Genomic DNA, 14767 nt, shown 5'->3' on the forward strand with positions numbered 1-14767 from the left:
AGGCTGCTTTTACAATGAGGCAGAAAGCCATGCAGCCCATTGAAATTGGCTCCCCTCTCACCGATACCAGCTGCTGCTTGAGAAAAGGACAAACAGTAAGCAATTCTGAAAGATTGTGGGAAGCGTGTGCTTATGGTAGAAGCACAGTACAGCCTGTCCCTTTCAAGCAATCAAGTGTCTCTGTGGTGTGTGTGTGTGTGTGTGTGTGTGTGTGTGTGTGTGTGTGTGAGAGAGAGAGAGAGAGAGAGAGAGAGAGAGAGAGATGGCGGAGAGGAAACCCTTTCAAACAGCGTTGCCTGCAATTCTTGTTACTCCCCTCCATCATCATCTCTCTCTCTCTCTCCCTCCCTCCCTCCCTCCCTCCCTCTCTCTCTCTCTCTCTCTCTCTCTCTCTCACACACACACACACACACACACACACACAGACACAGACATTTAATGAGAAATGGTGGAGAGCAACTGGGTAAGGGGACTGATCCTCCCCTGCCTCCAGCTTGGTGCCTTCTTAGGGTAGCACCCCAAGGCTCGGCCTCTGCTCGGTGACCCCTGCCTGACATGGAGCATTGGATATCTTCCTTCCTTCCTTCTTTCCTTCCTTCCTTCCTCCCTCCCTCCCTTCCCTTTCTCCCTCCTTCCCATCCCTCCATCCCTCCATCTTCCCTTGTCTTTCCAGCAGGCAGGTGAGTGGCTGCTGCTAGTTGGGGGAGGGTGCAAAAGATTGCAAAACTGTCTGGGAAACTGTCACAGAACATTGAAAGTGAAGATCACATGACCACAGCAGCATCCTTTCAGTGCAGCAGCCACCAGTATCACTGAGGCAGTCACACTTTCCCAAATTTCATTTCCTTGGGAGTCATGCATTTTGGACTTTGAAAACATCCTGTAAGTTAGCACATTTGAGGTACTTTGGTTCAAAAATTGTTTACCTCTGGTGATCCTTTCACCCAGTTAAAGATCATGATCATGAGAGTTTTAGTGTTAAACTTGGTGTTTAGATATTATGTTGTTTTAATATCGATGTTTTTTTAATTGCTGGGTGGTAGCTGCCCAGAAATTGATATAAGATGGATGGCTATAAAAATGTTTTAAATGAATAAATAAACAACATGGCAGAAAAAGGGTGTGTTTGGACTACGATTAGGTGCAAACAGCTTTATACATTATGTTATTATTTCCTGTCATGAAGTGGTCAAACGTTTTAGATACTTTAGTATAGGACAAATCAAGTGGTCTCAGTAAGCTTTTGAGATCTTCTCTCCTTTATGCATTGGATTCATGTTTTTGAATTCCAGAGAATATAGCTTTTTCCCCTGTGAAAAGAATTTCCCCAAAATATCAATGGGAAGAGAAGCTGCCTCTACCTCACCAACAGGCAAAAAGAGATTCAGTACGGTGAAATGTTACCTTTTCAAACGATGGGTCATGACTGCAACCGATATGCCAACATGCTCAAGCTAAAACAAGCTCTTGAAAAGGGAGCAGCAGCACCAGCCTGCCTTGCTGTCTCTTGCTGCAGTGATCCCCAACCTTTTTTACGCCGCGGCCCGGTACCGGCATCAGCTGGGCGCCGTGGCCCGGTACCGGCATCAGCTGGGCGCCGCCATCTTTTTTGATGAAAAAGTGCTTCCGGTGAGGTCACTCGAAGCAGTTTCATCAAAGATAGCGGCGCTGCTTTAGTGAGCTTTTCCGGTAGAAATGGCTTTCTACCCGAAAAGCTCACCAGAAGCGCTGGCGCCGCATCTTTTTGATGAAAACGTGCTCCGGTGAGCTTTCTACCTGGAAAAGCTCACCGAGGCGCTGGTGCGCATCTTTTTTGATGAAAACGTGCTTCCGGTGAGCTTTCCCGGAAAAGCTCACCGGAAGCACTTTTCATCAAAAAGATGGCGGCGCCCAGAAAGCCAGCGGCCCGGTAGGACCTGTTCCGCGGACCGGTACTGGTCCGCGGACCGGTGAGTTGGGGACCCCTGTCTTGCTGGACAGGGGGATGTGGACAAAGAAGCTGGGATGGTGACTGCCAAAGTGTGGAGGCCCTCAAGAACATAATATCTAAGACAACTCCTATTCTTAGTTCTTCTGGCCCAGGTCTTAAAAATATGATTTTCATGATCCAGTGAATCTTCGGGGGCTTTATTGGACTCTACAGTTGATATTTTGAAAATGCAGTTAATTTCAAAGGATACAAGTACACATGCTTTAGTTACATTAATCAATTGTTTCTTATTATGAGATGTGGTGGCGCAGTGGTTAGAATGCAGTACTGCGGGCTACTTCTGCTGACTGTCGGCTGCCTGCAGTTTGGCAGTTCAAATCTCACCAGGCTCAAGGTTGACTCCACCTTCCCTCTTTCCGAGGTGGGTAAAATGAGGACCCAGATTGTTGGGGGCAATAGGCTGACTCTGTAAACTGCTTAGAGAGGGCTGTAAAGCGGGGGGGGGGGGGGGGGGGGGGGGGGGGGGGGTGGGGGGGGGGGGGGGGGGGGGGGGGGGGGTTTGGGGGGGGGGGGGTGGGGGTTTTGTTGGGGGGTGGGGGGGGGTGGGGTTGGGGGGGGGTTTGGTGGGGGGGGGGGGGGTGGATTGTGAAGCGGTATATAAGTCTAAGTGCTATTGCTATTTGTTGCATATTGTTACTATGGTGACTCAGATTCCTGAGAGGAAGCCAAGGTTCCAAGATGTTAACATGTTGTTATAGTGTATCTCTAAAATTAGGAACCTGTTCATTTCGTAGATATACAGGAAATCCTCGACAGTATGTATTTCTGAAGGTTGCAATGAATGCCCTGGGGTCATGTGTTTGCCATTGGTTATCTTCCCAGCTAGCTTACAATAAGCAAAGTCAATGGGGGAAGCCAAATTCACTTAATGACCATGTGAGTCACTTAACGACTGCAGTAATTTAACAACCATGGCAAAAACGGTCATAAAATCAGGCACGACTCACTTAGCATCTTGTTTAGCAATGGAAATTCTAGCATCAATATGTGGTCATATGTTGAGGACTACCTGTAGTGCTTGGATTGTTGCTGAAAGGATAGTTACGTATTTTTGGAAAGATGCACATGAACCAGACTCTAAATGTTAGCATGTTGAAATGTATCACTTCTCAAGCCTTCAGACTGATTCTTAATGGACACAAAGAAAATGGTGTATTCAAGTTTCAATTTGACATTTAAATATTGAGCTATCCAATTTTTAATAAAACGTAATTATATCGCTTTTGTAGAGAACTAAATTTTGTAGTTTTTAAATCCTTTTCTCTTTATGTTAGCTTGATTTATTTAGATTTTCATATATAATTTGAACTTGATAATATTCACAGGTTTGGTGTTTGGTGTTTAGTGTTGTCACTTAATGTTTTTTTTTTTTTAATGACCATTTAGTCCTTTGTTTCGGGGTAAAATCAAGGTGACTGAATGGAGCTGAGCATTTACTAGCCGGGTTCCCTTCCTGAGGCCTATGCAGAAATCACAGCAGATATTTTCTCTTTATGCCCCTGATAGAGAAACATCTGCCGCGGCCTAGGACTGAAGTCTCTACCTTCCGAGTGGGAGGCAAGCATCTTCACCTCCAGGCCATCGTGCCACTTGTTGTGTTTTCACTTAAGTTTAGTTAATTCAGCTCAGTTGAGATATCAAATTATCAAATGAGGCTATGGATCAGCATTGGATCAGTGACATCATAAAGCATATCAGAGACCCCTTTCTGAAGTGCTTTTATGTTACATAATGCCTCATCCACATCACAGGTGGCATTCAGCCAGTTCTTACCAGTTCGCCCGAACCATTAGTTAATTGCTTATGCAGGCCAGAGAACCTGCTAAAAATAAAGAGAGGGTTTTTTTCCCCTCTCTCTCTCCCTTCAGTTAATAGCTCTGGGCAGACAGCCAAGAACCATCTAACAGTTGCAGCTGGAATGCAGCTGATATACGCTGAATCAAGTCAATAAACAACACAAGAGAAGGGAATCTGCTTTCCATCAGAAGCTGCATTCAAGGCCAAAGGGAACAGTCTTGGAGATACGACCATTTTGACCCAAATGAAACCAGTTTCTGTCTAAGCATACTTTTTCCCAGTTTGTGTGCCTGGTTCTCTCCATCAGCTTCTTATCTGGCAACAACATTTTTTGGAGTAAATAATATCAAGAACTTCAAGTGATGGAGGAGAGGTTTTCTTTTTAATCATCCCCAAACATGGGAGAATCTGAATGGACAGTGAGATTATTTTTGGACATATTTTTAGGAAATACAAGGTCAGGTCATCTTCTGCCAAAGAAGTAAATTCATAATGTTCTTGAAACAACCTACTCTTAAAATAATTAATTGAGGCCCTTTGTGAAACTCAACAAGGGCTAGCTCCTCCCAAACATTAAACAATCAGTTGTCATCTCTTCCTGTATCTTTTCTTTTATGTATACTGAGAGCATTTGCACCAAGACAAATTCCTTGTGTGTCCAACCACACTTGTCCAATAAAGAATTCTATTCTATTCAAAATGTTGGATCTAACTCATTGTTCCAAATATTTATATTTCAGGTGAGCATCCATTTATGTGTGAAGCCTAGGGTAAACTACCTTATTACCCCGTTTGAAAGGGCCCAAAATTAAGCTTATACTTCATGATTCCTCAACTACATTGTGGTTGCCAAGAGAGCCCAGGTATGAAATCTGAGACCATTTGTATGCGAAGAATATGTTCCATCAGCACGGAAAGCCCTTCCCCTTATTCTCACTTCAAGCCAGCTGGAAGGCAGCTCAAGATTTCACTATCATTTTGGAGGAAACAAGGATCCCTTTCTCAAGAGATTTCTCATTGCGCCTTTCACTTCTTTATTCCTGAGGCTGTAGATATAGGGGTTGCACATTGGGGTGACGACTGTATACAGTAGAGCAAAACTTGGCTCTGAAGAATACTTTGAGGTGGGTGAGAAATAGACAGCAATGATGGCCCCATAAAAAAGAACCACCAGAGTGAGATGGGACCCACAGGTAGAAAAGGCTTTGCGCCTCCCTGAAGAAGTGAACTTCATTATAGTTGCTACAATATGAATGTAGGTGAGAATGATGAAAACTAAAGGCCCAAAAGTGATGATTCCACCTTCAAAGAAGATGACCACCTCATTGACACTGGTATCTGAGCAGGACAGCTGCAGCAAGGGCTGATGATCACAAAAGTAATGGGCCAGGTGATTTTCCCCTCGATAACTGAGACGCAGGAGCAGGCCGGCATGCAGCATGGCATGTAAGGTAGAAACGATACAACACCCAGCCACTAAATGCCCACAAACCTTTTGGTTCATGATTGAGACATAGTGGAGAGGGTTACAAATAGCTACATAGCGATCCAGGGCCATGACACTCACGAGAAGGAGATCAGTGACGCCAAATACATAGAGGAAGAAGAACTGGGCCATACAGGAATAGAAGGGGATGGTCCTGGAACTAGTTATCAGGCAAACCAACATTCGTGGCATTGTGACTGAGATGAAGCCAACATCAATGACTGAAAGGCTACGGAACAGGAAATACATGGGGGTCTGGAGTCGCACATCCAAGGTGATTAGAAGAAACATTATAACATTGCCCAGAAGTCCAGCACTGTACATGAACAATAAGAGGAGAAAGTAGAGGAACCAGTTTCTATGCTTGGTAGAAAAATCCAGAAGAACAAAATCTTTGATTTCTGTTCCATTCTCACAATCCATGAGACCTGCAGGAAAGGTCAATTAAAATCAGAAAGTCATAATGGTTTTTCACAAGGAAAACACTCTGTTGAATATAATCTCACAAAATAATTGAAAGACTGTCAGTTGTAGAATGTCAAATTTCAATTCAGATATTTCAATATTTAATGTTTTCATATTTTTGTTGGAATTCAACAAAATCAACAGCCCTGGGTTATCAATATTTGTTTTTCAACATTTGTTAAGGCAGTTGGTCTTTTTTTCAACAAAAGTCCTTAGAGGATGACTTTCAGTGGTATGATCATTTTTTTTATTCTTATTGTTTTGTTTATTTAATTTCTAGAGCCTTTTTCTGTCTTTTTACTGTGGTGTCATTTCATATTGCAAATCTACGTATCTTCTTTTAAAGTTAACTTAGTTTCTTGTAATGTTTATTAAACCCATAAGTCATCCAGTCTCTCCTTCTTATTCCTACTCTTTATTATAATAAGGAACAAGTTTATTAATAAAAGACACATAGTAATGCTCTTTTTTTGACTATGTGTATCTGTATACCATGCACTTGTTTCTTTCTAGTTTATCTGTTCTCACTCTGATTATTATTTTTTTCAGCAATCAATGCTGGTAGAATTTTCTCCTCATGGACCAAACGTGCTAGCACTATTTTTGTAAAATCATTCTGAAGATCTGAGGCAAACTATGTGAAGGACAATAAGGCAGAAATCAGCCAGATATACAGGTTGGTTAGAGAAACACTGAACTGTGGATTGGGAGAAGCATGGGAAGGAAGACTGGGGGGCGGGGGGAGGACACAAGATGCTGAAGTTGCTCCCGCTCCAGTTTATGCAAAGAGCTTATTGGCCCATATTCCTCTAGCTGAGCTAGAGCAGCAATAGCACCACAGAAATAAATAAATGTAGAAATAACATCAAATAATCAGGTTCTTCTGACAACACAGTTATCTTTTATTCCTCAAGTGAAGGATACTTTCTAGTAGGAACAGTGTCAGAGAAGCAAAAGAGCTACTTCATCTCTGTTTCCTGACCAATACACAGAGGGGTCTACTGTTTGTTAGCCATCCTCTCCTTTGAGCTGGAAATAATTTTAAACACAATATTTGACTCTAATGGGGAACTCGAAAAAGTTGGTATTATTGGATGATGCTTCATTGCACAAAAACTCTTCATTTCTTTCTATCCCTCCATTCCTCCCTTCTTTTTAAATGTTGGCTGTGGACGCTTCAGAAACTGAATTATGGATTGATACAGATTGTTAGTGTTTGGGGATTAACCCCTAGCAGAGTATTGCAGCAGTAGTCAAGCCAGGCAGCCAAACGAGAGTGGAAGGGCCCCAGAGTATACACACACTGAACACAAACACTTCTTTGTAGTTTAAATAGTTTTTAATCCATTTAGAGTTTAAAGCATTGTCATTCAGTCCATTAAGTCATTCACAGTATTTCCATCCAGTAAGACTCACTAGTATAGTCCAAGTTAAGAGTCCTTGCAATATCTTTATCAGCCGATAAAGATATCTTCTCCTCCTCCGGTGCCTCTCTCCAGAGGAACAAACGCTGATATTCAGCAAGAAGTTCAAACAGTAGAACAGTAGAATTACGCAGTAAATCAGCAAACAGTAGCAAACAAGAACAGGTCAGTCACAGGCACTCACAGTCAGTAATCACAGTTAGTCACAGTAAGACACAGTTAGTCGCAGTAAGATTTCCAGCTTCTAATGCTTCCTTATATTGTAACTTCTAACCGCACCCTTAATCGGCTAATTGCCTGCAGCATTGTGCTTAAAGTGATAAGCACTTAAACCACGATATCTAAGTTTTATATATTTATTCACCCAAACCATATTTGGTATCAATGTTATACCTAACATACTCCCCTTTTGGGTGAAATAAATATATAATACCTTTACAATCTAACCCCATATTTTTCACAACTCTCCTGGTGCTTACTGGCACCTTGGGCTTTAGTAAAATTATCAGCTAAATTGTCCTCCGACATACAGTACTCTAGCTGAATCATCTTACTTCTTACAGATTGTCTCACGTTTAGGTATCTTAGATCTGTATGCTTGCTCCTTGTTTTTACTCCAATATTTGTGGCCATTTGAATTGCTGCCTGATTATCTTCATGTATAATTATAGGATAATCTACAGTTATACCTATATCAATTAACATTTGTTTATACATTATTAATTCTGTACATAACAGAGATAAACAGGAGAATTCTGCCTCCATAGTAGACAAACTTATATGCTGTTGTCTTATTGACTTCCAGCCTATTAATGTCTTACCCAGCATTATGGCTGTTCCTGAAGTCGACTTTCTAGTGTCTCTTTCTGATGCAAAGCTAGCATCTGCATAAGCACTCAGAATTAAATCACCCTTTGGTTCTAAATACAATGAATAATTCATTGTCTTTTTAAGATATCTTAATATCCTCTTAGCTGCATTCCAGTGTCTTTCACATGGTGCAGAATTGAATCTAGCCAACTGATTCACACAGTACGAAATATCTGGTCTAGACCAATTACTTATATAACTCAAACTACCAATTAAAGATTGATAAATCACCTTATCAAACTCCGGGCTTTGTTCATCAGTGTTGCTAAACTCCTGACTCATTGGAGTCTTAGCTGGCTTACAAAGCTCCATCTTGTAATCTTTTAGCAATTTGCTTATCTTATCTTCCTGAGATATCTTAAAACCTTTCCCTGTTTTCTTTATATTTAAACCGAGATACTTCTTTATCTCCCTAATTGCTTGATCTTTATTCTCTTTCTAATGATGCTATTATTTTATTTGCTTCATCATTAGTTTCAGTTATCAATGCAATGTCATCTGTGAATAGTAATAATAATGATACTTTCCCATTTGTCTCCCTCTTAAACAGACATGGATCGGCTAAACCAGCTTTAAATCCTATATTGTCTAGTTCCTTTACAATATACTGGTTCCATTCATAGCCTGATTGTTTAAGACCATAGAGGCTTTTCTTTAACAACCAACAATCATTATTATCCTTATTTTCACTTTTAATACCAACAGGTTTTTTCATATAAATAGTATGTTTTAATGGGGCGTGCAAGTAAGCAGTTTCCACATCTAGATGGTTAACTATATAGTTTTTACTAGCTGCCCACACTAAAGCTGCCCTCAAGGTTGCTGCCTTAAGACTAGGTGCAAACACCTCATCGTAGTCATTGGCATTCTGCCTAAAACCTTGGGCTACTAACCTTGCCTTATGGATTAAATTACCATCTTTATCTGTTTTTACCTTAAAAATCCATTTGCAGCCAATGGATTTCTTACCTACAGGTAATTTAGCATTTTCATACACCTTCATATCTCTTAATGAATTCAGTTCCTTATTCATTGCTGCATACCATCTTTCTTTTCCTTAGTAGGATATTTTTAATTTCTTCTACAGAATTAGGAACTTGATTAATCTGGCACACTGTGTTAGCCTGGTACCTATCAGGCGGTCTAGATATACGTGTAGTTCTTCTGGGAATTACAGGGCTTACAGGAGGACTTTGTTGAACTACTACCTGTTCATCTTCCTCATCCTGTTCAGCTATTGAATCTGTTTCTTCCTTTATGGGCACTATTTCATCCTGTATTTGTTTCTTTATTTTTAAAGTTACAGGGATAACTAATGGGATTTCTATAGGATTCAATAATTACATCTTTATTGGCATCCTGTTCTAATTTCTCCCATCCTTCATGTTCTAGAAATTGGGCACTAGCACTACATAACACTTTAGATGTGCCTTTCTCCCAAAATCTATATGCCCTATGGTTTGCCTGATAACCAACGAAGAAAAATCTTTAGCTCTATGTTGCCCTTTTTTCTGAGTTGTGCAGGAATATGCACCCATGCTGGTGCACCAAATGTGCAGGTAACTTAGGTCAGGTTTCCTGCCATGCCACCTGGTGAATGGTATTTCACCTGTTGTTGTATTAACAACGTTGTTCAATATGTTATTAGCACACATTGTAGCCTCCCCCACAAAGAATCAGGTAACCCAGAATCATTTAACATTGTTCTAACCATTGCCTGTAGTGTTTGGCCTCTTCTTTCAATAAAAGCGTTATGTTCTGGCCTGTATGGAGCAGACTTCTTATGCTCTATTCCAGCTATCTTAAGTCTGTTCTGGAATTTGTTATTAATAAATTCCGTACCATTATCTGTCACCAGGGTTATCAGTTGCCGTTTTGACTTTTTTTTCAGCAAACTTAATCCAATTGAAAAATGTTGATATGTTTCAGTTTTGCTTTTCATTAAATAGCAAAACCCATATCTAGAATAATGGTCCATAATGATCAGTATATATCTAGCACCACCCATACTGGGTTTCTTTGGACCTATGATGTCTGCAAATACCACTTCTAAAGGTTCTTTTGTTTTGAAACCATTTAGCCTATTTGCAGGCAATACTTTGCTCTTATCTTCACAGCAAACATTACAACGCAAATATTTATCACAAGGTTTTAACCTTATTCCTTCAGATAACTCAACTGTACGTTTTAGCATTTTAAAATTTACATGCCCCAAACGCCTATGCAATAAATGGATACATTCTTCATGAGGCTTAATATTATTAAATACAGTTTGTGCCTCCCCTTTCTTACTATTATCTAATACATATAATGTTCCATTTAAAGCTGCAGTTACCCTTTGTTATCTTTTTCAATTATGCAATTATTATCTTTAAAAGTAATTACATAACCTAATTTATCTAATACCCTTACTGAAAGCAAATTAAACTTTAGTTGCGGTACATACAACATTTTTATATCCTGGTTTATGCACGGACAATGTGCAAGACCTTCACCTTTCGCTTTAAGATTCCAGCCGTTAGCAAGAGATATATGTTGAGAGCTTTTAGACATTTTTATAAATTTTGTCTTATCTCTTGTGATGCAGTGGGATGCGCCACTGTCAACCACCCATAGATCATTCTTCACATCAGAGTTGCTAAACGTGGCTAGTTCAAATGCTTTCTTTGGCTTTTTTATATTCTGGCTTTTTCTCTTTTGCAAAATCTTGCCAATGTCCTCTGCCTCCACAATTAAAACACTTTTTAATTGTGTATGCTGTTGAAGATAAATTCTCTTCTTCCAGGTGCTGTACTTTGCTAATCTGGTTTCTTTCAAGCTTTGAAGATAATTTCTCTTCTTTCTTATCTTCTCTCAGCTCGTCACGCTCACGCCTTCTTCTGGCTTCTTCTAATAGCCTGCCTGTTATGTCGGTTAATGAGAGGCTTTCTTTTGGCAATACCTCTAACGAAGTCACATATTCATCATAGCTTTGATCTAATGAAGATAATATGATGTAGACTTGTTGCAGTTCATTAAATATAAGCTCTTTTTCTTGCAATTCTTGAAAAATGCTCTTCATACAGTTTAAATGAACTAACATATCTCCATTCCTCTGAAGATGCGTTCGAAAAGCTTCCGTGTAAGATTTATATGTGCTCCTACACTGTCCCGAACATAAATCTTCCTGAGGTTCTCCCAGCAGTTTGCAGCATTTTCTTCTCCACGAATATGGACAAGCTGCTGATCACAGAGAGTCAGTCCTATGATGCATAAAGCCTGCTCATTTTTAAGTTTAAAGTCTTGTAACTTTTCGTTATCATCATCATCAGCAGGATCCCAGCTACTCACATCTGGTGGGTTTGCTATAATGTCCCACAAACCTTCTTTACGTAGAAGTAAACTACATTTCATTGACCATGAAACATAGTTTGTTCCGTCCAGCCTGGATATCATGGACAGTTGTGACAAATTTACTTGTGCCATTACTCTTCAGATATTTTGACTATTTTAAACTAATTAAAACAGTTTGTTTTTACAGTAATGTGCAACTCACACCAACTCTCTCTGCTATATCCTGGTTAGTAAGACTATGCTGCTGGGCCCATAACCAATGTTAGTGTTTGGGGATTAACCCCAGCAGAGTATTGCAGCAGTAGTCAAGCCAGGCAGCCAAACGAGAGTGGAAGGGCCCCAGAGTATACACACACTGAACACAAACACTTCTTTGTAGTTTAAATAGTTTTTAATCCATTTAGAGTTTAAAGCATTGTCATTCAGTCCATTAAGTCATTCACAGTATTTCCATCCAGTAAGACTCACTAGTATAGTCCAAGTTAAGAGTCCTGCAATATCTTTATCAGCCGATAAAGATATCTTCTCCTCCTCCGGTGCCTCTCTCCAGAGGAACAAACGCTGGATATTCAGCAAGAAGTTCAAACAGTAGAACAGTAGAATTACGCAGTAAATCAGCAAACAGTAGCAAACAAGAACAGGTCAGTCACAGGCACTCACAGTCAGTAATCACAGTTAGTCACAGTAAGACACAGTTAGTCGCAGTAAGCTTTCCAGCTTCTAATGCTTCCTTATATTGTAACTTCTAACCGCACCCTTAATCGGCTAATTGCCTGCAGCATTGTGCTTAAAGTGATAAGCACTTAAACCATGATATCTAAGTTTTATATATTTATTCACCCAAACCATATTTGGTATCAATGTTATACCTAACACAGATGAATATGTGAATGTATAGAAATTCATTAGTTTTTACTCTTGGAAATCTGGTCTCCCTACTCTGGAGGCAGAGGCATGCCTTTTATTTTCCACAGACATTTGCAAAGTTTTTTTTTAAAAAAAAACACAGGATAGATGTCTGTTGCAAACCAGGATGATGAACAGAAATAACAAAATGTTCATCTCAATATAACAACACATTCTAGTGTGTCTTGTACTTGTGTGGCAACATCAAGCACAAAATGTGTTTGCAGAGATCTGAACTCATATGCACTACATTTCAGAAGATAGTGTTTTTTTTTCAGGCCAATAATCTATTTTAATCACACCATCACTTGTTATCATCCTTCATTTTCTCAAATCTGAGAGTAATCTATCTTTGGAGTGGTGGGGAGGGGGAAAGGCAAAATCTTGCATGTTCCCAACCCACAGTAATCATAGCATATACTTTCTAACACAACAGTATAATTTCTCTGGCAAAACAGTCAGTATTTCTTTCATGATTTTTTTTTTTTTTTGCATGACAAATGCTCAATTTGAATGGGGTAAGAAAAACAGAATAATAGAATAACAGAGTCGGAAAGGATCTTAGAGGTTTTCTAATCCCTAAACTCCCTGCTCAGGCAGGAAACCTATACCATTTGTGACAAATGTTGTCCAATCAATTGTTGAAAACCTCCAGTGTTGGAGCATTCACAACTTCGGGAGGCAAGTTGTTCCACTGATTAATTATTCTAACAGTCAGGAAATTCCACCTTAGTTCAAGGAGAGATCCAACCTAGAACTAAGGTGGAATTTCCTGACTGTTAAAATAATTAATCAGCGGAACAACTTGCCTCCCGAAGTTGTGAATGCTCCAACCCTGGAGCTTTTCAAGAAGAGATTGAACCCTCTTATGCTAATTCTCTGCCATTACAGAATATGCATTTTCTTATATTCCTACGCTTCTGCCCCCCAAAAGGACTCATTCTCGTTCATTATCAAATAACTACTGAGTTTATTGTAAGGAATTCACTCTGTATACGGTCAGTATTATCTCCATACTTCTGTGTATATAGCTCCCCACCGCCCGCCCTCCCATGTTGACCCTGACAAAGAACTAGGTTTGACACTTTTGCTCTAGGAAGTTTTGTCTTTATTCCTGCTCCCAAGAGAAAATGTTAGAAAAAGAAAAAGGAGAGGGACTGAGTGAGAAGAAAAAGAATGACCACATTGCTATTATTCCATATTCATCAAACTTATACCCCATATTTTTCCAAAAAGCTCAAAGTAGTATACACTAAATAATTCTTGTTTCCTTGTTCTTATTTGAGTGGCATAAACTCTATGAGATGTTTACGCTAAAAGTTATACCTCAGCATGTCAAGAGTATGAGAACCTGTTATTTCTTGGTTCACATCCAATATTCACTCGATTATTCTTCCCAGAAAGAAGATGAAACTAGTGAAAGACAGTGAACAAGAACAGGACATAGAGGGCTAGGATGGGTGAAGAAAAGGGTTCAAGAAAGGTGTTTAAAAGATGGAGAAGATCCCAGTCACTATTGCAAGTCAATCTCCGCTCAGCAAAGCAATATTCTAAGCCAGCAACACACTCTAAGTTGAAGCCCTCAGTATCTATTGAAATACAACTTCCACATTGCCTGCACGCAATGCTCACTGCTGATTCAAATGTTGGGAGATGTGCCAAAGATGCTTTTTCAAGAGGCAGATGGACTTTCTGGTTTTTCTTTGAAGACATTTCGCTTCTCATCCAAGAAGCTTCTTTAGAAGTGAAGTAGCTTCTTGGATGAGAAGTGAAACATATTCAAAGAAAAACCAGAAAGTCCATCTGCCTCTTGAAAAAGCACCTTGACCTGGATGACTGAGTATCTCCATAGGCAGTTGGGAGGTGTAATGGAACATAAACAGGATTTAGCTAGATTTGGAAGGATCTGAGATGTAAAATAAGCCATCTACTTGTTCTGGATTTCATCATCTCCAATTGTTTGGAATGGCAAAGTAATAAAAAGTATAGCTCGCCATCTCTAAAAGGCACCAGGATGAGAAAATCTGTGCCTGTTCTATTGAGCAACACAGATGTCAGCACCAAATCTCACATAGTTGTCATGGGATTTCATGTCTTACTTTGCTCTGGGTGAACAATTCAATTGCTTCTTTGGTCCATTTCTTTCAAAGTTGCTTTTATCTACTAGAACCTGTGGCAGATTCTGTATCCGAGTGAAATTACAGCTACAATACAAAGGTGTGTTGTCAATGATCAGTCTCTTACTTACCTGTATCAATGGATCCCCTCTGCTCTGGCGCCTGAATGATTTTGGGCAATGAACCAGACCTCCAGCCCAACTGAACATCAAAGATAGTCAACCAGGATTGTTTTGTCTCAACATCTGTAGCTTCTATCAAGAAGCCAGCAGGATCTCATTTAAGGATCAGCTGCAGAAGCCACCAGGGATATTTCATAGGCAGCTAAGCAAGTCAGCAGAAATTCATATCTGGTGAGTGGTGGTCATGTGGAGACTAC

The 14767-nt window shown here is 39.9% G+C and overlaps 1 protein-coding gene across 1 annotated transcript; it reads right to left on the bottom strand.

The window, feature by feature from the left end:
* Window positions 1–4651: 4651 nt before the first annotated feature.
* On the bottom strand, window positions 4652–5805 carry LOC113431034 (olfactory receptor 1B1-like). The gene has a single exon (XM_026693408.2). The coding sequence runs from the start codon at window positions 5694–5696 to the stop codon at window positions 4761–4763; it is 936 nt and encodes a 311-aa protein (XP_026549193.1). The 5' UTR covers window positions 5697–5805; the 3' UTR covers window positions 4652–4760.
* Window positions 5806–14767: the final 8962 nt, after the last annotated feature.

Source organism: Notechis scutatus, chromosome 2 (assembly GCF_049901735.1).
Source record: "Notechis scutatus isolate UNSWTSFEM ecotype Mainland chromosome 2, rNotScu1.2, whole genome shotgun sequence".
Taxonomy (NCBI): domain Eukaryota; kingdom Metazoa; phylum Chordata; class Lepidosauria; order Squamata; family Elapidae; genus Notechis; species Notechis scutatus.